Source organism: Protopterus annectens, chromosome 1.part2 (genome assembly GCF_019279795.1).
Source record: "Protopterus annectens isolate FY-2018-M chromosome 1.part2, PAN1.0, whole genome shotgun sequence".
Classification (NCBI taxonomy): Eukaryota; Metazoa; Chordata; order Ceratodontiformes; family Protopteridae; genus Protopterus; species Protopterus annectens.
The window spans coordinates 449,985,415-450,012,535 of NC_056727.1; the positions used below are offsets into that span (position 1 = coordinate 449,985,415).

Below are 27,121 nucleotides of genomic sequence, written 5' to 3' on the forward strand. Positions count from 1 at the left end.
ATGCATGAAACTGCAAAAGCTTTATATGTTTAGTTTTTTTTTTGTTGTTTTTTTTTTTCCATGAAGGGATTGCAAGTTGCCATTTGTTTTTAACTGACTGGTTTTGAATGTTGGAAAGGCCATTCTGGCTTGAATTTGACCGAAACTTCAAATGACAATATCAGTCTATTGCTTCAAGGTATTTTTGTGAATGTTTCAGGACAGGACACCTGAATTTACAAATGTTCATCGTGCTATACTATTGCAGTCATCATACTTGGATTATCCTGTCGTCAGGCGGTCCCGCAGTCGGCCAAATCCCAAAGTCCTGGTCCGGCGTCGGGGTTCGTCGCCTCAGTGCGACAGGGGTATAAAAGAGACAGCCGATGCCATTTTCTTCAGTCTTTCTTGCCGCGCGGTGCCCGAAGCAGAAGCAGTTCGCAAGTGCCGGTCGGCCAGCTCCTGAAATTTTCGAATCGAGTTTCAGCCCGAAGTCTTCTCTAAAGCCACGTACCCCGTTGGGGAAACTTTTCTTGCCTCAGACCAATGTCAGACAAAGTTAATAATTGTACTTCTTGTGGGAAGCAAGTACCTCATAAGGATTTTCATTCTTATTGTATTCCTTGCCTAGGTCCAGACCACGACGTCTCTGGTTGTTGGTTTTGTGCTAGGTTCAACAAACGTACAATTAAGCACCGGGCAGAATTTGCCCAGCATTATTTTGGCAGAAAATTTAACTATAGCATGCCATCGGAGGAACTGGCATCAGCAATGATTAAAAAACGCAAAGGAAAGGACCGGCAGCCAAGGCCAAGACCAGATACCAAGGCCTCAGCAAGGTCTGACGCCGGTTCTCCGGTTTTCAGCGAGGCGCCTTCGCAGCCCCTGACTACAGCTGATTCAGAAATTCTGACGGCCTCCCAAACCGAAGCAGTTGGGCCCCAGGAACCGGTTCCACCTCACTCCTCGGACGCCAGCCCCGACGGGGATCCAGAAATTTTGGATAGGCCTTCGGTCTCTGAAGGTGTTTTCAAACCGACAACTATCTCTGCCAAGCCTTATGCTAAAGTCAAAGCCCCCTTGAAAGTTAGAAAACCGGGGCCACGCACCCCCCCACAGGCGTCTATGCCTAAAAAACAGATGCTTAAGATGGCTGAGGATTTAATTACCCTTATCAGGGGATCCCAACCCCCACCTGACAAAAGGCCTAGACTGGAGGAAAATTATCCTTCCTCTGACCAAGCATCCATTTCCTCAGGCATCTCTGACGACCAGGATTACTCCTTCCCTCCTTATGAAGACTCAGATGCTGAAGAGTTAATTCCCTCTGTCTCCCCCCCACTGAAGACTACTCTTTTGGGGAAACTTTACACACCATGAGGGAACATTTCCACTGGGAAGGCCAAGATTACTCTGACTCCAAGAAAAGACTCCGTGAGTTTCTTCTTCTTCCACAGCATAGATGCCTGGCAATTCTTCCAGTTTTAGACCTTTTGGATGATGTTTTCTCTGAATCAAGTTTAAACCCAGATTCCTTACCTCCAGCACCAGCTAAACCAGACATACTTACCAAGTTCCTGATACTCATATGTTTCTATACAAAAGCCCTACTGCAGACCTCAAGACCATTTCCCAGGGTCCCAAAGGGGTTAAGGCCTCTACTGCTAAGAATCCACTTCCTTCCGAAAGAGATTCCAGAGCATTAGAAAGATGAGGAAAGAAAGTGTATATGTCTGCCACTTTGGCCATGAGGGCCTTAAACTGCCAATTCCACATGCTAAAATACCAACAGTATTTGATTACACAGTTAAAGCAGAAACTGATCCCTCAGACAGATCAACTTGATTTTAAAGAGATGCAGGATTTGCTGCATGCAACAGAACAGGTGGGAAAGCATACCTTACAGTGTGGTTTTGATTCATTGGAAGCCTCATGTAGAGCAGCTGTCACAGGGTCTGTAATACGTAGGCATGCTTGGCTTAAAGAACAAGCCTTACCAGAACATGTCAAAGCAAAGTTATTGGATGCTCCATTGCAGAAAGATGTGTTATTTGGTGTCAAAGCAGAGGAAGTTTTAAAGAAAATGGAAGAAAAGGCAAAATCTATGCAAACAGTTAAAGATTTTTTACAGGTACAACCTCCTCGTTTCAGCAGAAACTGCCCATCAAAAAACTGGTCCTTTCCTGCATCAGACAGACCCCAAAGAGGTAGGTACAGGCGCCCAAGGGGCAGAGGCCAGCCACAAGGTTCTTTCAGGCCTAGACAATGGCATACAACAACTCAAAGAGGTGGAGACGAAAGATCTCAACCCTTCAGGAAACAAACACAATGACTTCCCTCTTCCCCTGCCAAGCAAAATTGCCCTGGCAGCACCTTTGGGAGGAAAACTGGGTCTATTTCCACAAAATTGGCGCATCATAACAAAGGACAAATGGATTCTGGACATTATTACCGGAGGCTACAGATTTCATTTCCACACTTTACCACGGATGAGCAGCATGCCAAACCTGCCTCCAAACCAATGGGCAGAGGCTCAAACGCAAATTTCAGCTCTCATGGATATGAAAGCAATTCAAAAGGTACCTACAAAGGAGCAAGGTCAAGGTTTTTACTCAAGACTGTTTCTAGTCCCAAGAAAGGAGAAAGCCTGGGGGTCCATCTTAGACCTCTCAATTCTAAACACATACCTGGAGGTACCCAAATTCAAAATGCTCACACTACAGCAGCTCCTTCCCATGCTGGGCAAGGAGTCTTGGCTGGTAACGTTGGACCTCAAAGAGGCATACCTGCATATCCCTGTCAGACAAGATTGCAGAAGATACCTCAGATTTTTGGCAGGTACAACGCATTATCAATTTTCTGCATTGCCCTTTGGCTTATCTACTGCGCCCAGAGTATTTACGAAATGCCTGGCATCAGTAATTGCATATTGCAGACAATGAGGAATACACATTTATCCATATCTGGATGACTGCCTGATCCAAGCGGACAGCAAGGACATTCTATTACAGCATCTGGCTTTTGTAACGCAGCTGCTCAGTTGCCTAGGGTACACAGTAAACAAAAAGAAGTCAAAACTAATACCCTTGCAACAGATAATATTCATGGCTGCCAGCTTAAATACAACGGCCCAGATGGCTTACCTCACGCCAGACAAACAAAAACAATTGACTCAATACTTCAAAAAGATAGCAACTTTTACCCAGCTCACTGCAAGGAAAATCCTGCAGGCATTGGGGTTCATGGCATCATGCATTCAACTAATCCCATATGCAAAGCTGCATATGAGAAAATTACAATGGTACCTGAAAAGTGTATGGTCTCAACACAGGCACAGCCTCAAAACAAGTATACCTATCATTCCCTGCCTTCAAAAAGAGTTCCTATGGTGGGCTCAAGCATGTCAAATAAACAAGGGTCTTCCTTTCGTCTTACGTCCAGCAAACCAAACCATGACAACAGATTCTTCAGACTATGCCTGGAGAGCACACACGGCAGGACAGTGCATACAGGGCAAATGGTCTGCAAAACAAATGCATCTTCACATCAACCAAAAGGAGATGCTAGCTGTGCAAAATGCACTGACAGCCTTCAAGGACCTCTTGCATCCAGGACAACTTCTAATAAGGACAGACAACACCACAGTTATGTGGTACATAAACAAACAGGGAGGAACACACTCCTATCCTTTATGCAGACAGGCTATGACCTTATGGAACCCAGCATTGACCTACCAAGTACAACTACAAGCACAATTCCTGCCAGGAAAGGAAAACATATTGGCAGACGAATTAAGCAGAAATATGGCAGATCCTCACGAGTGGAGACTACACCCACAAGTATTTTCAATGATAACTCAAAGATGGGGATGTCCAGACATAGATCTATTTGCCTCCCCCAACAATTGCCAGTTACAAAAATTCTGCACAAGGACTTATCACTCCCTAGCCTGGAAAGTGGACGCTCTATCATTCAGTTGGACAACACTGACAGTCTATGCCTTCCTTCCACTACCTCTATTGACCAAGGTATTATTGAAGGTCAGATCAGAGAGACCACAAATGATCCTCATTGCTCCGTTCTGGCCACGCCAGCACTGGTACCCATTACTAAGGAACTTGACTCACAGCCCTCCATGGATCTTGCCTCAATTCTCACTACTGTTGACTCATAAAAACTCTCAAACCCGTCACAGCCAGCTCAGAACTTTAAATTTAGCTGCATGGAGAATTCCTTAAATTATCAATCAACACTTCTCTCAAAGGACGTCCTGAATGTCATTTTGGAGGCCAGGAGGCCCAGCACCAGGAAGACTTACTCAGACAAATGGAAAACATTTTGTGCATGGCACCAGGCTAAAGGTCAAAATCCCTGGATACCAAACATTCCTCACATACTGCAATACCTAACTGAGATGCTACACAAAGGCCTTTCCTTCTCCCCCATTAAGATCCATGCTTTAGCCATTTCATGTCAGTATAATACAGATCCTCCAATTTTATCACACCCTTTACTTGGGCAGTTTCTCAGAGGGGCTAAGAATATAAGACCCCCCAGAAAACCACAAATGCCAACTTGGGACCTGAGCTTCGTTTTAGAAAAGTTAACACTGCCACCTTTCGAAACCAGCCTTCTCAGCAGAACTACAGTACTTGTCTTGGAAAACAGCATTGTTTACTGGCTATTACCTCAGCACACAGGGTCTCAGAACTACAGGCACTTATGGCAGTGGAACCTTTCATCATTTTCCATCAGGACAGAGTCTCTTTGCGAACTAACCCTACCTTCATGCCCAAGGTAGTATCCAGTGTGGCTTTGAATCAGACCATTCATTTACCCACCTTTTATCCTAACCCACAGAATAAAGGAGAAAGGCTCCTTCACTCTTTGGACATTCACAGACAGCTACGTTACTATTTAGATAAGACAAAGATCTTCAGAAAAACTGACCAACTCTTTGTATCATATGCTGCAGGTTCACAAGGAAAGGCTATTTCAAAACAGACCATCTCCAAATGGATAGCACATTGTATCCGCTTTTGCTACTCGCACCATGGGAAGGCAGTGCCTGTCAGTATTAGATCCCATTCTACCAGGGCTACTGCAACCTCAGCAGCCTTTCTCAGAGGGGTTCCAACCAAAGACATTCTGGAGGCAGCTACTTGGAGTTCAGTGCACACATTTACCAAGCACTACCACCTTCCATTATACTCAAAAACCAGAGCTGGTTTTGCCACTGCAGTTCTGCAGGGCATCCTAGCATCACCTAACCCAGTTTAGTACCAGCCACCTTTCCATAGCTTTGGGATTCTACCCAAGTGTGATGACTGCAGCAGTATAGCACAATGAGCATAGTACAGTTTTGTACCTACCATAAATGTAGATGTTCGAGTGGTTATACTGCTGCAGTCCAGGTTACCATCCCTCCATCCCCTCTACATACCAGGGTGTTAGTTACAACTCCATGTACATCAATCAATTGGATGCATGTCTATATGGTGTATTTGGTAACAGCTAGCACTATTGTTTATCTACTAAGGTATTGTTGCATAGCTATTGTATTGCCTTCCTAGTTGGGAGCAACTGACATCTGGGGCAAGAAAAACTGAAGAAAATGGCGTCGGCTGTCTCTTATATACCCCTGTCGCACTGACGTCAGGGAAGAGGCGACGATAACAGACGCCGGACCAGGACTTTGGGATTTGGCCGACTGCGGGACCGCCTGACGACAGTATAACCCAAGTGTGATGACTGCAGCAGTATAACCACTCGAACATCTACATTTATGGTAGGTACAAAACTGTACTTTTTGTTGCATATTACTTGCCCTAAACATCAGTTTAGGGGAAACAGACAGCAGAATCTTAACACTTCATGCCTCTCAGAACCGTTAAAACACAAATTTTCCAATCTCATAAAATGACAGAAAATATTATTTTTCTCAGAAGTATATTATTTGTGGTATTTAAATCACAAGATTGCACTACTGATATGTACTGATACAGGTACAGACTGAGTTTGCCAACCTGAAAATTGCAAAATATGCATGTTTGTGAAACAGATGACAAAATGGAGCAGTCAAATGGGTAAGTAAGACTACTGGTTGTTCTTAGAAATAAAGGACTATATCTGTCTAATATTATGAAATACTTTCTTTTTTTTCTGTGTTCTTTTGTGCTGTTATGCTTGTTGTCCATTGGGCCTCCCTCGACTAAGTTTGAGGCATTTTGCTTTCCATGGTGTGGAGTCTCAGAACCATGAAAACTAGAGCTATCTGGAAGAACCATCATTTAAGCAGCCATGAGGGTTGTTTGTGCCCCTACCAGCATCCTGGCAATTAAGATGTTTGCATGGCCTAATGTCTTCCCCTGGGCAGTGGGTGAGCTACTTGTGTCATGTGGAGACCTACAGCACTCTACTGTGCACTCACTAATGAGGTCTACCACCCAAAAGTAGCTTGGTGCATTGAAATTCTGTCCCTGGCTGCATTTGCACTGCTGACTTCCTCTGAGAGATTTGGCAGTATGCATCCTGCGTCTTCCCACCTTCCACTAGGTGCCCAAGCTGCTAATCAAACTTGGGTTGCCTGTACTGTAATTAGGGCTTTATCACTGTATGCCTTTGAAGATGGCTATAGTAGGAAATATTCTGACATATTTTTTAGAATGTTATGTCATGATCCTGAGTTACAGAATGAACAAACATGGTGATTTCAGGCATAATGACACATACAGTTTGCTGCATACTATCTAAATTGGAGAAAGGGCATCATAATTCCATTAACAAAAACTCCCCTGTTCATGAGAAATATCTAGAATGTTTGCTTCTGATCTAATGGAGGCAAAGAGGTTCTCTATTTCAGTTCTTAACTTGGTTACATTTTTTGTAGAGTCTGCATGCCCATCATGCATCCCCATATTTTTTCTGAGTGTTGTAGTTTTCCTGTGCCTCCCAAAGACGTAGTAGGTGAACTGACAGTCTTGAAATTCCACATATAGCCCATAGTTGAGTGTTGTGCATGATTGTTTGTGTGTGTGTGTGTGTGTGTGTGTGTGTGTGTGTGTGTGTGTGTGTGTGTGTGTGTGTGTGTCCTGCTATAGACTGGGCCATGTCCATAATGGGGGTCAATGCCTTGTTCCTATTGGTTGCCAGGATAAGCTCCAGTATACCCACAGTCACCAAGGAGAAAAACAATCAGTTTATCCAATATGAATGAATAAATGTAACAAGTAAGAAAATACATATCATGAATTTTTATTATACATCTTTAATATGTTCTGAATACTGAGAAGAAGTCCGGTACAGTACCCCAGGTGGAAACAGTATAAATATCAGACTGTGGCAGTGAATATCTCTGAACACCTGTATTTGGTTCCTATTTGTAAAAGGCCATATCTTAGTCTCTCTTTGAAATTTCATTGCAAGACTTCCAGGCATTAGTGACAGGGAGTTTGGCTATGAAATGCACACAGTGTCGCTAGTCTACCCTCAGGGATACCTGTGTTGCTTGAAGCCTGTTGCTGAATTTGACAGCACCAATTTGGCTGTTTCAAAATGTGGCATATTGACCATGGGATTTTTCAACCAAAGATACATATATTTTTCCCTGGTGAAAATATGTATGATTTTTTTCTTTTGATGCAATGTCAGTTCAGAAAATAAGCATTCTAGATGGCTTCATTTTTGACTGACGTCACAAGTCACCAAAGTAATTCATAACACTGATGGCTCTCTGTGGTATTATGAAGGGGCTATACCCCCACCCCAACATGTACAAATAAGCTCTAGTTTGCACAACACTGGAGAAGAGGGAGGAAACAGAGTTTTAAAACATCAGTGCAATGAGTTGTGGCTTGATAACCATTCTAACCTTTATTGTATTCTTCATACTGAGTTAGACGTTCAACACAGTTATTTCAGGGAAACTGAGAAGAATGCAAAATGTCAGACTGTGACACTAAAGATATGGACTCCTGCCTCTGGAACCTGTCTATGTATATATATATATAAAAGGTCAAATCATGATCCCCTTTGTGATTTCATTGTGAAATGTTCAGGTATTAACAAAGTATTGAACTACAGATTGCACATAAGAGTCCTATACAACCCTTATGGATTTCGGTGAAACTCACTGCTGAATATTACCCACTACCATTTTACCTGCTCGAAGTTATGGAATTTTATTTATTGTGTGTTTCAAGTAATATATATATTTTTTCTGGGGAATGGTATAATGACAGCTCAATGTAGGATTATTCCAGGCTTTTATTGCATTTTTCATATCGAGCAGCAGTTCAGCACAGCATCCCAGTGGAAATTAAGTAGAATGCAAAATGTTAGCAGTGGCAGTGAAGGCAGATGAATCAATGTATGTGGTTACTCGCTCTGTTTCTTACGAGTCTCGGCTGATTCCTAGAGTGACCCTCCAGACAGCCACCACTTTCTGAGGAGTTTTCAAGTTAAAGGGCAAAGGAAAGTAGGTTACCAGGTTTTTGTTGTACCTTTACATTAAAAGCCATATCTTGGTCCTCCACCCCCTTTGAAATTAAATTGTAAACTTTTCAGGCAGTAACAGCAAAATGTTTGTCTATAAAATGCACCTAACATTATTTTTCTATCCTTTCTTTGCAGCTTAACACAAAATTTTACCTCAGCACTCTGGCTGCTTGAAAGCATGGCCTCTTAACCATGAATGCGTTGTATGTGAAAAATCTTTTTTATTATTTCCAATCTATTTTATTTCCAAAACGGCAAAAGTCCAACATAATCTTACATGAATAAATAGCAACACAGAAAATAAATTGAACATTTTCATATTTAACTAGCAAAGCAAAGTCTATTGTTCTATGAACTATCAACAGCTAATGTAATGTAGCATGCCTTTAACTTGGGTCAGAACAAGCCATTAAGTTAACATCTGGACACTGTGTTGAGTATTCAGGCAGTACAACTGGAGTACAACAATATCCAAATTTCATTTGAGTTAACACTGCACATTTCAACCTGGTTAAGGGAGACATATTTGTAATAGATGTAAATCGCCAAACCTTCATTTGTCAAATGTCAGACACACAAGACACCTGGGGGGGGGGCACCTTGGGGGGGGGGGTAAGAGATGAAGAGACAGATGCTTTCCGCCAAGGCTCATGCTGTGCTCACCTTGTTCTCTCCCCACATTCATGTTAGTCATCAAATATGGCCTGCTTCCAAGGAGCTCATTTTACCTTCAGAAATCCTCTTACTTTAGGGTTGGTGATGCTGGATTCCATATCACAAAGTTCCTGAAGTAACTCAGGACTGTAGAGGAGAATCTGTTTCCATGGTTTGGTTATAACCTTTTTGCCTATTAGCATCATCAGTTGATGCATGTCATCCTGCAGCGTATCTAGTTTAGGCCAGGGTCAAAACCTGTAATAAGCAGGTCTTGGGCAAAAATCGCCTTCCTCTGCCAGGTCTTATTGCACTAGTATTCTGTGGTGGTGCTGCGGTAGCTTTGTCGCCTCACAGTAAGATGCTGTCCTGTTCGATTCTCAGCTAGACCATCTTCTGTGTGGAGACATGCGTGAATGGGAGTACCTTCGTTGAAGGTTGTGCATCAGGGCTGGCAACTCTGCACATAAAAATCTACTGCCAATCATTAGTGGACCGGAGTTCCGCTGTGGCAAACCCTAACTGGAAAAAGCAGAAAGACACACATTCAGCCTTTGTCTTGAGATCATCGGACTCCCCCCCAGAAGATATGTTTCCATTCTCCTTGTGCAGTAATGTAATACCTCCATCAGTATGAAGGTGTACCTGGAAATAAGTGGCTCAGCCTTGTCAAGTGTCGAAGTATTTGAATAGATATTGCTATCTAAAATAGTCTGTATTTTCAGGGCTTGGTAGCCTATCTTGGGATTTGGATGATGGCCTGCCTTCTTTCCCATGTCAGGCTGATACCCAGACTTCTCCCCCACCTACACCTATACCTGTTAGTGATGAGTTTCTCAGACTCTTAGAATTTTATAAATCACTGAGATAAGATCCCTTGCTTAAGGAGTCAGCAACCTAAATAACACTCAGGTTTGAGCCCACGATGGTCATCTCTTCATAGTTAACTGAGTATTTCTCACTTTTTCCTGTTAATTTTTACTTCTGATGTTATGTGTTTGCCTCCCCACCACTTTGCTAAAATATGTTGACCATAACCCTGCTTGTATCCCCAACCCTATGCCTTAACTTAGCCAAAACCCTTCATATAGTATTACTAATAGTACACAAGACACACATACAACAGCACAGACTCACGCAACAGGTAAGTGTGAATGTGGTAGACAAATTCCATACAAAGACCTTTACACAAAATGCATGTTCTGTCAAGGCCCTGAACATGTCTATAAATCCAGCTCCATCTGCCAGTCATTCATTCCAAAAACCCTACAGTCTATGCTATCCAGACCTATACCTTCCTGGACACCCAGTGTCTGAAACGCTTGACCCACTCCACCATGTCGGAAGGCCCTGACTTTGGCCTCCTGCCCAAGAAAAACTTGAGACTGAAAGTGTGTACTCCTGCCATTGTCTTAAAATTGGACTTGGCTGCTGAGGTGGTTGAACCCATAATACACCAGTCATCTTCTCACGAGCCCTCTACCGTGACCCTGACAGAGGCTGCTATGGCTCCTGAGGCCTTGCAGATGACTGAATTCTCTGATGAACTGTGACTCATCATCTCAGAGGAATCCCTCAGATTATTTTGCCAGAAGAGATTCCTGGTTACGATAAAAATTTACCAAGGCTTAGAACCCCAAGCTTATTCAGGTGGACATCACCTCCTAAAAAGAAAAAGCAAAAGCTTAAACATGCAATGTCCCAATTGTACATCCAGGGAAAAAGAATGGATTGATTTTTTTCAGGAGCTGTTCAAGAGAATCATGTCTCTAAAGCCACCTTCCGTTATGAGTCAGCCTTCCCAGGCCACACCACTTAAACAAGCCAAAGATTCCTCCTCTTCTGATGAGGAACCAGATAGGGATTTGCATCTTTCTCTCGACTACTCACCCCTGTTACACTCTCCACAACAGGTTTCCTCAGATGAGAGAGACTTAGTCTCCCTCCCCAGAAGAGGCATTCTTTGATAAACTCAAGTACCTCTGCAAAAACCCTGTGGCAGACCCAGCTGCAGTTTTCCTGGCCTTGGACAAAACTTCCAAGTTGCTCCTTGGCACTAATGGTCTCACCAATGACGAGGATAGTTGAACAACTGACAGGGTATGAAAATGTATACTTCCTCCACGTTAGATATCAGAACTATAAATTACAAACTTGGATGACCAAATACTATCTGTGCTACAGTCCTTAAGCAAGACCATCACAGAGGCACAGGCTCCAGAGTCAAAACAGCACATGCTCTCACCTCCCTCCAAAGATTCCCACCCCCAACTTCCACGTCTTAGTCACAACATTCAGTACTTCAAGCATAGCTGGCATAGATTCTGACCTAGATCCTCTAGCATTTGCCTCACTGGCAGCTACCAGAATTAAATCAACACCACATCCAGGTAACTTGGATCCTGCATCCCAACCCCCCCCCCCTCCAAAAACGAAATCTTCACAGTTGCACTCAGCTGCTCACCCAATACCTTTGACGGAGCATTCTGCAGGGGAATTCTCAAAATCCACCTCCCATCCCATTACTCACCGGGGATCCCTCCCCCCCCCCCCCCAAGTCCACCTGTGACAAAAAAAACATCCATGCAGACATCTCCAAGCAAAAATCCCAAATCCCCATACACACTGCCACACACCTGGGAGCCATTAATGCACATGTCTTTCTACCACTTTCCATGAAATGCTTATCCAGTCTCTCCTCCCAATCCCCATCAACCTCCTGACTCCCACAGCCGTCATGCAACATTCCATATGCTCCACCAATCATCCCCTTCCTAACAGCAGTCTCCACTCCAGGCTCAACCAAAAACTCCAGCAGATCAGGTCCCCCACCCAGGACTTCCCTATCCCTCTCTCTCTGCTTAACCCTGACATCAGTCCCTGATAAGGAAGGCACACTCTGCTGATTCTTAGCCTACTTGACATAGCAGGATTTCTCTTAAAACCTGAGATGTTTGCACAAGTAGTAGTGTGTGCACATGATGCTTGTTACTTGCTTGCACAAAATAACATTAAGGGGTTACAGAAATGCTGATCCTGGCAGTTAGAGAGTATGCTGCCACAGCCACCAGTAACCACCAAAGTGAATTTTTATTTTAATAACTGTGACCATATTAGGAATTGTTGGAAACAGCATAACACAAGCCACAGAATCACCTGGGAAAAACAGTAAAATAGTAGGGGCTATGCCTAGGCTGATATATTTTTTAACTGAAAAATGTAGATTAGATAAGTGATTTGAGCATTGAAAGCATGGTTTTGATGATTTATGCAATGTGTCATGTTCACCCTGCTTTGGAGCAACAGGAGACTTTGAATTTGGCTTGGGAGTGAGCAGAAATGTTCGCAGGAAATTGTATTCAGTTTATTTGACATTCAAATCAGTGAAACTTATTTTTTCCAGTTATGCAAACAGAAAAAAATGGCACAAGATTGTGAAAGCTCAAAGAAAACAGTGAATTTCCTTGTTTCCCTTAGAAATCATTCCACCATAATACACACATACAGTCATAAAATGTACTTGATATTTGGACGAGGAGGATGTGAAGACAAAGTTTTTATTCATGAAACTATCTGAAACTGCCATACCTTTAGTCTGTTATATTAAGTCACTAGTATGTTTTGGTCTTCTTTATAAATAATCTTTCATGTGCCTGAAGTATCACTGAGTTGCAGAATGACTGTTTCTTGCAGGTTATAAGTCCAGCTCTAACTTGTTCTGATTTATATTTCAGTGTACCTTTCCCAACACAGGAGCCCGAATCATGTTGTTCACTGGAGGTCCTCCCACTCAAGGTCCTGGTATGGTGGTTGGAGATGAATTGAAAACACCAATTCGTTCCTGGCATGATATTGAGAAGGACAATGCACGTTTTCTGAAGAAAGCCACAAAGGTGTGTGATGTTTATTGATTATTTTCATAAACAAGAGACTGCATAGTTTGCTGTCAGCACTTCATTTTTATACCATATTCATTATTCTAAATAAAAGACCGTGTTTTTGTTATAAATACGAGCCTTTAGTTTCTTATCAGATATACAGACATGAAAAAAATGTGAATTTTCTTTGATGTCCTTCAAGAATGCAACTGCAGTCATAACATATGGGTTGTCCTGCCTCAGGCAGCCCTCGGTCGGCCGGATTCCAAAGTCTGGGTCCGATGTCGCATTTCTCTCCGACGTCAGAGCGGCTGGAGTATATAAGCATCAGCCGATGCCATTTTCTTCAGTCTTTCTTGCCGCGCGGTGCCCGAAGCAGAAGCAGTTCGCAAGTGCCGGTCGGTCAGCTCCTGTATTCTTCGAATCCAAAGTCATCAAAAAAGCTAAGTACCCCGTTGGGGACCTTTTCTTGCCTCAGCCGATGTCAGAAATTACTGAAAAAGTTAACAATTGTCTGTCTTGTTGTAAACAAATACCTCATAAGGATTTCCACTCTTACTGTCTTCCTTGCCTTGGCCCAGACCACGACGTCTCGGCCTGTGTCACCTGTGCTCGCTTCAATAAGCGCGCTCTCAGGCGCTGGGCGGAGTTCGCTGAAGACTTTTTCAGCGATAAATTTGCTTATACAATGCCGTCGGAACTTCCGACATCGCAGACTCCCAAGAAACGAAAAGACCGGGACCGACATCCTCGGCCCGCGTCTTCCACCGACTCCATGCCTAAACCTACCGCGAGTGCTCCGGTTCCCCCTGAGACGGTTATTTCACCGCTCCGAACCGAAGACACCGCATTACCGATACCTCCGATACCGGAGGCCACACCGACGCCAGTTATAGATTTTCCTCCGGATACTGAGACCGAGGAAATGCCCGAAACCATTGATGTAGATAAGGTCACTCCTGCACGTGGAGCTGCTAGGCCTCCTATGGCCATGTCTATTAAGGCTTACACACGTGCAAAGGCAGCCAGCAAGACCAAGCACCTTACTGCTAAAGCCTTACCTCAGCCTACTCCTGAGACACAAATCATGACTATGGCCGCAGACTTAATTTCCATGATTAGAGGTTCACAGGCCCATCCTGAGAGAGGATCCCAGCCTCCTCCTGATAAGAGGCCCGGGTTGAACCCTCTGACCCTATCCCTTCAGATGAAGATTCTGAGAGCTCTGTTCACTCCGATGGCCAGGAAGAGCTCTTCCAGACCTATGAGGACTCGGATGCAGAGGATTCCATCCCCTTGGCCTCCCCTCCTGAGGATATTTCTTTTGGGGAAGTTCTGCATACCATGAGGGAACATTTTAAGTGGCAAGGCCAGGAATATTCTGATTCCAGAAAGCGCCTTCAAACCTTCCTTAAAAAACCCCAACACAGGCCCCTGGCTATACCTCCTGTGCTTGATGTTTTGGATGATCTATACTCTGACTCCAGTGTTACCCCGGATACTCTTCCTCCTGCTCCAGCCAAGCCAGACAGATATTACAGGGTCCCAGAAACACATTCTCATTTCTTTAGGGCCCATGCTGTTGATTTAGAAACTATTTCTCAGGGACCTAAAGGGGTTTCTGCATCCACCTCCAAAAATCCTTTGCCTTCCAACAGGGAAGCTAGGTCATTAGAGATGGGGGAAAGAGGTCTACACCTCCACTACTTTATCTATGAGAGCTCTGAATTGCCTCTTTCATATGTTTCAATATCAGGATTACCTGTTAGATGATTTACTGAAAACATTGGCCTCTCCTGAACCTTTAGACAGGAAGTCTTTGCAGGAAGCTGTACATAATTCTCAGCAAGTCAGCAATCACTTTCTGCAGTGTGGATATGATGCATTGGAAGCTTCATGTAGGGCAGCTATGACAGGGGCGGTCATTCGTAGACATGCATGGTTAAAAGAACAACCTCCACCAGATCAAGTTAAGGCAAAACTTCTTGATGCACCTTTGGAAAAGAACAAGCTTTTTGGTGCTAATGCTAAAGATGTGTTAAAGTCCATAGAGGAAAAAGCAAAATCAGTTCAGACGGTCAAAGATTTCCTCCAGGTTCAGCCACCCAGATTCAGCAGGAATTGGCCTTCTAAAAACTGGTCCTTTCCTAATCCTGAAAGATTTCAAAGGGGTAAAAACAGGCGTGGCCGAGGAAGAGGACAATACAGAGGTTCTTACAGGGGACGACAATGGCAGCCAGCAAACCAAAGAAGTGACACAGGGGTCTCCCCTGCCCCACAGGGACAATCTCAATGACTTTCCTGTACTTCCGCTGACCAAGGAGCAAATAGAAGCTCCCTTGGGTGTAAAATTATCTCTGTTTTCAGACAATTGGCACAGATTGACAAAGGACAAATGGATTTTGGACATTATAGACCAAGGTTACAGGTTCCACTTTCATACCTTACCAAGAAAACAAGGCATGCCAAACCTACCACAAAACCAGAGGGCAGAGGCTATCAAGCAAATTTCTCTGCTTGCTCAGATCAAAGCAATAGAAAGAGTTCCACAACAAGAACAAGGCCAGGGGTTTTACTCAAGACTGTCCCTTGTTCCAAGAAAAGAAACTCAATGGAGACCAATACTGGATTTGTCCGCATTAAACACCTTTCTCATAGTACCAAAGTTCAAAATGCTGACTCTACAGCAACTCCTTCCCATGCTGGGCAAGGGGTCTTGGCTGATTACTCTGGACCTCAAGGAGGCTTACCTGCATGTCCCTATCAGACACAGCTGCAGAAGATACCTCAGATTTCTTGCAGGGCCAGAGCATTATCAATTCTCAGCATTGCCATTTGGCTTATCTACTGCACCCAGAGTATTCACAAAATGCCTGGCTTCAGTAATTGCTCATTGCAGGCTCCAGGGGTCCAAATTTACCCGTACCTGGACGACTGCCTCATACAAGCGGACGACAAATTGATTTTGACAAAAAACTTGAACTATGTCATACAATTGCTACAGGCTCTGGGATACACAGTCAACTTCCAAAAGTCAAGACTTCAGCCATCCCAGCAAATAACCTTCTTAGGAGCCAATCTAGACACAGCCTCTCAAATGGCTTACCTGACAGAAGACAAGCAAGAGAAGTTAACTCATTATTTCAAAGGTTTGGCAAAACTCACCCAGATGACTGCAAGGAGATTCCTACATGCCCTGGGTTACATGGCATCCTGCATTCTCCTGGTTCCATTAGCAAGACTACACATGAGAAAGCTTCAGTGGTACCTAAAAAAACTATGGTCTCAGCACAGCAACAACCTAGAGACAACCATACTTCTCATTCCATGCCTACAAAAGGAATTCCTATGGTGGGCCTCGGCAAGCCAGGCAAACACAGGTATGTCATTCAAAAAACCTCGGATAACACAGATCATGACCACAGATGCCTCAGACCTTGGATGGGGGGTGCACATGGAGGGCAGATGGTATACAAGGACAATGGTCTCCAAAGGAAACACATCTGCATATAAACCAAAAGGAAATGCTGGCAGTAATGCATGCCATCGAGGCCTTTCGACAACAACTTCAGCAAGGCCATCTACTGATACGGACAGACAACACCACTGTGATGTGGTACATAAACAAGCAAGGGGGCACCCATTCTTACCCCCTTTGCAGACTGACAATGAATCTTTGGGAAAAATCACTGAGCCTAAACATACAGTTGCAATCCCAGTTTGTTCCAGGCAAAGACAATGTGCTGGCGGACAGCCTAAGCAGGAATTTCATAGAGCCACACGAGTGGAGGTTACATCCGAAAATCTTCACACAACTCACCTCGACATGGGGCAGGCCAGAAGTAGACCTATTTGCCTCCCACCTCAACCATCATCTACAAAAATTCTGTTCAAGGACATACCATCCACAAGCTTGGAAAATAGATGCTCTTTCTTTCAACTGGAACTTCCTAAAAATCTATGCATTCCCACCTCTGTCACTGATGACCACAGTATTACTAAAGATCAAAGCAGAGAGGCCCAAGGGGATCCTAATAGCTCCAGAATGGCCAAGACAACACTGGTATCCATTACTACGGAGCATATGTCACAACAAAGTGGGCCCTGCCCCAATGGCCCCTACTTTTGACTCAACACAACTTCAAAACAGTGCATCCAAACCTTCAGACGCTGCAGCTAACAGCCTGGGAGATCCCATGAATAACCTCAATCTATCTCTCTCCAAGGAAGTTCAGCGGATATTAACAGAAGCTCGAAGACCATCCACCAGAAAGGTTTACTTAGCAAAATGGAAGAGATTCAGCATTTTGAATACCAGCAAGGGACATGATGCATCATTATTGAACATCCCACTCATCCTGGAATATTTGGCAGATATGCTACAGAATGGACTCTCATATTCTTCCATAAAGATACATGCTTCAGCTATTTCAGCAAGATATAACACTGATCCGCCTGTGTTTTCACATCCTTTGTTAAGGCAATTCCTCAGGGGGATCAAGAACATTAAGCCACCAAGAAAGGCTCCAGTGCCAGCTTGGGACCTCAACTTTGTCCTAGAAAAACTGACTCTACCTCCCTTTGAGCCAGCAGCTTCAGTGGACTTACAATTTCTCTCATGGAAGACAGCTTTCCTGTTGGCAATTACCTCAGCAAGAAGGGTTTCGGAACTACAGGCCCTAATGGCAATACCATCGTTCATAATCTTTCACAGAGACAGGGTCTCCTTAAGAACCAACCCTACCTTTATGCCAAAGGTGGTATCTAGGGATGTTCTTCATCTCACATTGCTGCAGTCATAACCTGTGGGTAGTCCGCTGTCCTCGGTCGGCCCGAATACCAAAGTGTTAGGCTGGCGTCGGTCATGGTCGCTCAGATCTGACGTCAGTACGCCGTGTGTATTAAAGCGCATGACCGACGTCATATCCTCTGTCTTTCTTGCCGCATGGTCTGAAGCAGAAGCAGCGTTTGCAAGTGCCATTCGGCATTCTGAAATTTTTGTATTCTGAGTTTCAGACCGAAAACCAAGTTGGGCTAAGTACCCCGTTGGGGAATATTTTTGTTTTTTCTTGCCTCAGTTAATTCCGGATGTCAGAAAAAGTGAATAATTGTATTTCTTGTGGGAAACAGATACCGCATAGGGATTACCACTCTCTCTGTATTCCTTGTTTGGGGCCTGAGCACGACGTAGTCGGGTGTCGCTTTTGTGCTAGATTTAATAAGCGCACCATTAAACGTAGGTTAGATTGCGCTAGGCTTGTCTTTGGTAAGCGGTGTAATTACAATATGCCGTCGGATCCTCTGCCCGCTACCGCTAAGAAGCGCAAGGACAAATCGTTAAAGTCCAAGCAGGATGAGTCGTCCGTTCCGGACGCCGGTTCTTTAGAAACTACGGTGGAATCTGTGGATCCAGCCGAGTCTCAGGGGGAGCCTTTAATTTTGCAAGATGTGGCCTCTCAGGAGTCGGGTCAGGCTGAGGGGGCCTCTCAGGTTGCTGTACTCCCTTCTCTGCATAAGGTGGTTAGGCCTTCCCCTTCTGTCTCTAAGGTACCTTCCAAGGTCAGTCCTAGTTCTGCAGGTTCTGTACCTAAAAAACACATGCTTAAAATGGCAGAAGATTTGATTTCCTTAATCAGGGGTTCTATGCCCCCTCCAGATAAGAGGCCTAGGGTGGAGCCAGAGGTGGAAAGTTTGGAACATGCTTCAGATTACTCAGAGTCTTCGGCTGAAGACATTCAGGATTTTCCTCCTTATTCTCATTCAGATGCAGAGGATTCCAGTCCTTCTGCTTCTCCTCCAGAGGATTTCTCTTTTTCAGAAACCCTGCATTCTATGAGGGAGCATTTTAAATGGGAAGGTCAGGATTTCTCAGATTCGAAAAGAGGCTTAGGAATTTTGTTTTACCACAACATCGCCCTTGGCTATACCTCCTGTTTTGGATGTTGTTCAGGATGTTTTGTCTGAGGCTTCCCTTAATCCAGACTCTTTGCCTCCTGCGCCAGTTAAACCAGATAGGTATTACAGAGTGCCAGAGGCTCATAAATATCTGTATAAGAGCCCAAGGGCTGACCCAGAAACTATTAGCCAGGGACCTAAGGGTGTCAGGGCTTCTGTTGTAAAGAATCCAGTTCCTATGGATAAAGATTCTAGAGCTTTGGATAGGTGGGGTAAAAAAGTGTATACCTCTTCCACTCTAGCAATGAGGGCTTTGAATTGCCAGTTTCATATATTGAAGTACCAGAATTTTCTCCTTACTCAGTTAAAATCTAAGGTAGATGCTTTGGCAGAGGGCATAGAGTGTAAGGAATTACAGGATTTGGCTCATGCCTCTGATCAGGTGGGTAAGCATTCTTTGCAGTGTGGTTTCGATGCTTTACAGGCTTCTTCCAGGGTGGCTGCCACTGGATCAGTTATTCGTAGGCACGCCTGGCTTAAGGATCAGAACTTGTCAGAGCATGTTAAAGCTCGAATTTTGGATGCTCCTCTGCAGTCTGAACTTTTGTTTGGTTCTCCTGTGGAGTCAGTCTTAAAGAAAATGGAAGACAAAGCTAGGTCTATGCAGACTGTTAAGGATTTTTTGCAGGTACAGCCCCCTAAGTTTAGCAGAAATTGGCCTACTAAGGGATGGGCTTATCCTTCTTCTGATTTACAGTCTAGGGGCAGAGCTCAGAGTTCTTTCAGGCCTAGAACGTGGAGTTCCCCTGCACAATCTACGGGTGCGGGCAGGGGCCAGTCCTTTCGTAAACAGACCCAATGACCTGCATCTTCAGCTACCAGATCCTTCCTGTCTGGCAGCTCCTCTGGGAGGAAAGTTGGCACTCTTCAGGCAAAACTGGCTTTTAGTCACCCGGGACAAATGGGTGTTGGACATTATAGACCGAGGCTACAAGTTTTATTTCCACACGTTGCCTCCTTTCAAGGGCATGCCAGACGTTCCTCCTCAGCAAAAGGTGGAGACTCACAAACAGATTTCCTTACTTCTTCAAATGGGGGCTATACAGCAGGTCCCTCTGTCAGACGTGGGCCTAGGATTTTATTCTCGCCTGTTTCTTGTACCAAAGAAAGGAAACACTTGGAGGCCAATTTTGGATTTATCTCTCCTCAACACATACCTGGACATTCCAAAATTCAAAATGTTGACTTTGCAACAACTTCTGCCTCTGTTGGGCAAAGATCACTGGATGGTAACTCTGGATCTCAAAGAGGCTTATCTTCATATTCCTATCAGGCCCAGTTGCAGGAGATTCATGCGTTTTCGGGCTGGGACTTTACATTATCAGTTCTCTGCATTGCCCTTTGGCTTATCTACTGCGCCCAGGGTGTTCACAAAGGTTCTGGCTCCGGTGATAGCCTTCTTAAGGTTAAGAGGAATGCAAATTTATCCTTATCTGGACAATTGCCTGATTCTTGCTCAAGACAAAGACAAGCTACTTCACCATCTACAGTATGTTATGGCAGTGTTAAGGTGCCTAGGGTATTCTGTGAAGGAAACAAAGTCCAGTCTAGTACCCTCTCAGGACATGTGCTTTCTGGGTGTGAGACTGAATACAGCCTCTCAGATGGCTTTTTTGACCCCGGACAAGCAAAGAAATCTTACACTTTACTTCCAACAATTGTCTCTACGGTCCAGGCTGACTGCAAGGACAGTCCTTCAAGCCTTGGGGTTCATGGCATCTTGTATTCTGGTGCTTCCCAATGCCAAACTGCATATGAGGAAGCTACAATGGTAACTCAAAAGTGTATGGACTCAACACTGCCACGATTTGGACACTGTCATTCAGATAATACCTTGCATTCAAAAGGAATTTTTGTCGTGGGCTCAGGAATGTCACCTAAACAAGGGACTCTCTGTGACCCGACCAGAGGCGAGTCAGATCTTAACGACAGATGCCTCAGACAAGGCTTGGGGAGCACACCTCAATGGAAAATGGGTTCAAGACATGTGGCCTGCCAGACTTCAACATTTGCATATCAACTTGAAGGAGATGTTAGCAGTCCAATTTGCATTGATGGCTTTCAAGGATCTACTTCACCCAGGACAAGTGTTGATTCTAACAGACAACACTACTGTCATGTGGTACATCAACAGGCAAGGGGGAACCCATTCGTACCCTCTTTGCAGACAAGCTATGATTTTGTGGGAGACTGCTCTCAGTTTGCACCTCACTCTTCAGGCAAGGTTTCTGCCAGGAGCACAGAACTCCTTAGCGGATGTTTTGAGCAGACAGATGGTGGATCCCCAAGAGTGGAAGTTGGATCCTCATGTATTTCGTCAGTTGACAGTGATTTGGGGGACTCCAGACATAGATCTGTTCGCTTCTCCACTAAATTTCCAGTTGCCAAAGTTTTGCACAAAGATGTTTCATCCAAAAGCTTGGAAAGTGGATGCTCTATCATTCAGTTGGAACAATCTTCACGTCTATGCCTTTCCTCCTCTGCCTCTCCTTCCCAAGGTGCTCTTGAAGGTCAGACAGGACAAGCCCTCCATGATCCTTATAGCTCCAGATTGGCCACGGCAGCACTGGTACCCTCTACTGAGGAGTTTAGTGGAGCCTCCTTGGCCTTTGCCAGCAACTCCACACCTTTTGTCCCAGGCAGGCAATCATTTCCTCAATGTCAGGATACAGTCCCTGCATCTGACGGCCTGGCATATTCTGTTCTAAAACCTGGAGGGTCGCAGCTTCCTCAACAAGTTTTGAATGTCATTTTGGAGGCCAGACTGCCTAGTACAAGGAAAGTTTATGCTGATAAATGGAGGAGATTTTTTATTTGGAGCAAAGCAAAGAGCTTTGATGTTTCAGGGCCTAATTTGAGTGTTTCACTTCAGTACCTTACAGAATTATTAGACAAGGGTTTGTCTTTCTCCTCTGTAAAAGTTCATGCTGCAGCCATTTCTGCTCATTATGACTGTGACCCACCATTATTCTCTCATAACTTTGTTTAAGCAATTTCTTAGAGGGGCAAAGAACATAAGACCCCCGCGTAGAGCTCCTACTCCTTCCTGGGATCTCAATTTTGTGTTGGAAAAACTCACTTTACCTCCTTTTGAACCTGCAGCTACATCTGAGTTGAAGTTTTTGTCTTGGAAGACTGCTTTTTTGTTGGCCATTACGTCTGCTAGAAGGGTATCTGAATTACAGGCTCTAATGGCAGTTGAACCCTTCCTGATTTTTCATAAGGATAGGGTATCCCTGCATTCTAACCCTACTTTTATGCCTAAAGTGGTTTCAAATGTGGCCTTGAACCAATCTATTCATTTGCCTACATTTTATGCTGATCCCCAAAATAAAGGGGAGAACATTTTGCACTCTTTGGATATTCACAGGCAGTTGCGTTATTATTTGAGCAGAACTAAAGGGTTCAGACAGTCTCAACAGTTGTTTGTTTCTTTTGCTTTGGGTTCTCAGGGGAAACCTGTTTCGAAACAAACTATTTCTAAGTGGATTGGACATTGTATTGCCTTTTGCTATTCTCATCATGGTAAAGAAATTCCGGCTGGAATCAGACCTCATTCCACTAGGGCTACTGCCACCTCTACTGCTTTTTTAAGGGGTGTAGCTACTAAAGATATTTTGGAGGCAGCTACTTGGAGTTCAGTGCACACTTTTTCTAAACATTATCATCTCCCTCTTTATTCCAAATCTAGGGCTGGGTTTGCCACTGCAGTTTTACAGGGCATGTTAGCAGCTCCCAATGCTTTATGATTTTGCCAACCTCCCTTTACCTTTCCTTTGGGATTCTACCCACAGGTTATGACTGCAGCAATGTGAGATGAAGAACATAGTACAGTTTTGTACCTACCATAAATGTAGATGTTCGAAGATCCACATTGCTGCAGTCAATACCCTCCTCCTTCCCCTCTGTAGTTTGGGGTGGTTGTGTGGTTTGGGTTGTAAATATTGTTTGTACATGGGTTTTGGAGGTTTTCTGTTTTTTGGCTATGGCCTTTCTTTTTAGGGCCTTCTGACATCTGGGGCAAGAAAGACTTGAGGATATGACGTCGGTCATGCGCTTTAATACACACGGCGTACTGACGTCAGATCTGAGCGACCATCACCGACGCCAGCCTAACACTTTGGTATTCGGGCCGACCGAGGACAGCGGACTACCCACAGGTTATGACTGCAGCAATGTGGATCTTCGAACATCTACATTTATGGTAGGTACAAAACTGTACTTTTCTTTAAATCAAGCTATTCACCTGCCTACTTTCTTCCCCAATCCTGAGAGCAAAGGGGAAAGACTCTTGCATACCTTGGACATTCACAGACAACTTCGCTACTACCTGGACAGAACCAAGACCAGTAGGAAGTCTGATCAGCTTTTTGTAGCTTACGCCCCTGGAGTACAAGGAAAAGCAATTTCCAAACAGACTATTTCAAAATGGATTGGACATTGCATCAGATTTTGTTATTCCTTCCATGGGAAGAATGTTCCAGCCAATGTCAGACCACACTCCACCAGAGCTACAGCCACCTCTACAGCATTCTTAAGAGGTGCCTACAAAAGACATTCTAGAAGCTGCTACATGGAGCTCCGTGCATACATTCTCCAAACACTACAATCTCCCTTTATACTCCAGATCCAGAGCAGGCTTTGCTTTGGCAGTCCTGCAGGGTTTGATTGCCACACCATCTCTTTCCTAGAGCATTCCTCCTCCCCCAGCTAAGCTATGGTATTCAACCCATATGTTATGACTGCAGTTGCATTCTTGAAGGACATAGTACAGTTTTGTACCTACCATAAATGTAGATGTCCGATAGATATGCAACTGCAGTCAATTTTCCCTCCCTCCATACCCCTCTATGCCTTGGGTCCACTCCTATCCCTGTTTCTCTTAGCTGGGGATATCTGTTATGGTGTATCTGTTTATTGCTTACTTATTTGTCTGGAATCCTGTTTTGTCTTCCAATTTGATTACAGCCTTCCTTGGAGGGCACCTGGCATCTGGGGCAAGAAACACTGAAGAAAATGGCGTCGGCTGATGCTTATATACTCCAGCCGCTCTGACGTCGGAGAGAAATGCGACATCAGCCGACGTCAGACCCAGACTTTGGAATCCGGCCGACCGAGGGCTGCCTGAGGCAGGACAACCCATATGTTATGACTGCAGTTGCATATCTATCGGACATCTACATTTATGGTAGGTACAAAACTGTACTTTTTCTTTCATCATCATTGTCATCACCAACCCCCTTTTTCCCATTTTTTAAATGGGATTGGGATGTCATGTCTACTTTTGCCACCTCTCCTGATTCATTGATACATTTGTACCTTTTTTGATGGTGATGGCTGACTAAGGGAGTCCTTCTGTCACATGATCCATCCATTTCTTTGCTGGACACCATCTTTCCCTTTGCCCTCTTCCTTTCACAAATCTTGCCTTCTACTTTCTTGCACATGTACCCGAACCACCATTACCTGTTCTCTTTGATCGTCACTGCAATTGAAGCTACTTCGGCTCCTGCTCTGATGCCCTTATTTCATCTGTCCTACAGTGTGCATCCTATCACCTGTCTCTGGCACTTCATCTTCATGACCTCTAGCTTCCTCAACTGCTCTGCCTTCACTGCCCAGGTTTCTGTACCATGCTGTAACACTGGTAGCACCACTGATTTGTACACCTTACTTTTCATCATGTTTGGCATTTTTGTGTCACACACTACCCTTTACACACTGTGCTTTTTGGTTTATTTTAGCCATATATGATGCAGAACATGGTGGATAGTGTGTTAGCTTGTTACAGGTAATTTCATAGTCCACTGACAGGCAGTCAGTGTTGTAATCACAGCATTTTTTTACTTTGAGCATACGTCTGTTGAAGTCATGCTTCATGAGCAAAAAGTATGACCTTTTCTGCTTGAATGCCCCAGGTAGAAGAGGTCCTTGTGAGATATGGATTCGTTTTTCAGAGTTTGTCTACCAGCATTGGTTTGTACAATTTTGCCCTAGGTCCTGACTCTTGATGTTAGTGTCCAGCATGATCTTCTGCCTGGAAAAATGTTCATCTTTTTTTTCAGCAGGTTGGTTGTGCATCCATGAACAGGGACTAGAATTAGCAGTGGCACATACTTTTAAAATCACTGACCATTTTCATCTTTGATGTTTCTTTCATTCAAAAGTAGTAGATGTGACCTGTGTTGTGTGACATTTCTACATATGCATAGAAAGCTGAGAAAGAAACGTTCAACTAAAGGAGGAATTTGTATTTTTCCCTTAGTTATGGCTATGTGCAGTGTGTGTGTGTGTGCACATGCATATGCACCTCATGCCTGTCTGTCTGTGTGTTTGCATGATCCACTTTTTCAGAGTGCATACTATGGTAGGCATGGGAATTATTCTCTGCCGCTCATGACTTGAAGGTTTTCTAAAATTACATTTTTCCATACAGATTCTTGTCAAATAGATGAATCACTTCTGTTGATGTTAACTTTAAAGTTTCTAACTACATTTCTCAGTTTTTTAATGTGTTTCTGTTTTTATTTTTCAGTGAATATTTTAAAGAAGTCAGTAAGATAAGACCTTGAAATTTGCCACTTTAGATACTTTGTCAGATTTCTTATTCTGACATTTTCTTTTCTTTTTTCTTTTTTAATTTTCATTAATTTTATTTAAATGCGGAGCTTTTAGGGAGAAACTTGTTTTCAAGAAACCAAGTACATAAATACAACCAATGTTCCCCATAGTAGACTGTTTGTAGATATGAAAATAGTCAAGTGTATGAATATTTCATGCCACATCCAGATATATTTGATAAACTAGAAATGATTGCTACAATAATCAGACACAAAAATATGTTAGCTTTCTCTTAAAAAGTTATTATTTTCAAATTACAGATAAATGTTTTAAAATATCAGTATACATGAAGCAGACCTCTGTAAATATGACTTGTCACAATCAGAAAAAATCAGGTTTTGGAAATGTAGTTAGCTCAAGATGTTAAAGATATGAGCAGTTAATGAAATGCTTCTTGTGGTCCAGGATTTCATTTCCTCAGCCTTAGATGTTCATCGTGTTACACTGCTGCAGTCATTACACTTGGGTTATCCTGCCGTCAGGCGGTTCCCCAGTCGGCCTGAGTTCCAAAGTCTTGGTCCGGCGTCGGTTGCTGTCGCCTCCTCACTGACGTCAGTGCTGCAGGGGTATAAAAGATGCAACCAACGCCATTTTCTTCAGTCTTTCTTGCCATGCGGTGCCCGAAGCAAAAGCAGTTCGCAAGTGCCGGTCAGCCGACTCCTGAGATTTTCATTCTGAATCCAGAACCAAAGTCTTCTACAAAGCTAAGTACCCCGTTGGGGAAACTTTTTCTTGCCTCAGACCGATGTCAGTAAAAGTTAATAATTGTATTTCTTGTGGGAAGCAAATACCCCATAAGGATTTCCATTCCTATTGTATCCCATGCCTAGGCCCAGTCCGCGATGTCACTGGTTGTCGGTTTTGTGCTAGGTTTAACAAGCGCACTATTAAATGTCGGTTTGATTTTGCCCGACATTATTTTTGCAGAAAATTCAATTACACCATGCTGTCGGAACTTCCGACAACCAGTATAAATAAAAAGCGCAAAGATAAGGACAGGCATCCGAGGCCTAAAACTGACGACGAAGCCTCTTCTAGGCCAGTCGCCGGTTTTCAGCGAGGCACCTTCGCGGCCCATGACGACCGCTTCTGCAGAACCACAGGCCACCTCCGACTCCCACGTGGAGATGGCTGGGCCTTCGGGCGCACAAGCTTTTCAGCCTACCGAGGCTAACCATACAGAGGGATCCGGAGTAGCTGAGCAACCCGCAGTTTCAGAGGGTGTCTTCAGACCTACTCAGTTAAACATTAAACCCTCTGCTAAGTCTAAGACTTCTTTAAAGCCTAAGAAACAAATGCTCAAAATGTCCAAAGACCTAATCACCCTGATCAGGGGTTCCCATCCCCCTCCTGATAAAAGGCCTAGACAGGATGCAGACTATGACTCATCCGACCAGGTGTCCATTTCTTCAGATTCATCCTCAGACCCAGGATATTCTTTACCCCCTTATAAGGATTCTGATGCTGAGGAATCAATTCCATCAGCCTCTCCTCTTGAGGACTACTCTTTTGGGAAAACCTTACATACCATGCGGGAG

General features: G+C 44.0%; 1 protein-coding gene across 2 annotated transcripts in view; it reads left to right on the top strand.

Moving 5' to 3' along the window:
• Positions 1–27,121, top strand: part of SEC23B (SEC23 homolog B, COPII coat complex component) — an 836,569-nt gene that overhangs the window by 272,985 nt on the left and 536,463 nt on the right. For both annotated transcript variants that reach the window (XM_044056987.1, XM_044056989.1), the window contains one exon: positions 12,864–13,022. In XM_044056987.1, the coding sequence (XP_043912922.1) occupies positions 12,864–13,022 (159 nt within the window). The remainder of the gene's footprint in view (positions 1–12,863; positions 13,023–27,121) is intronic.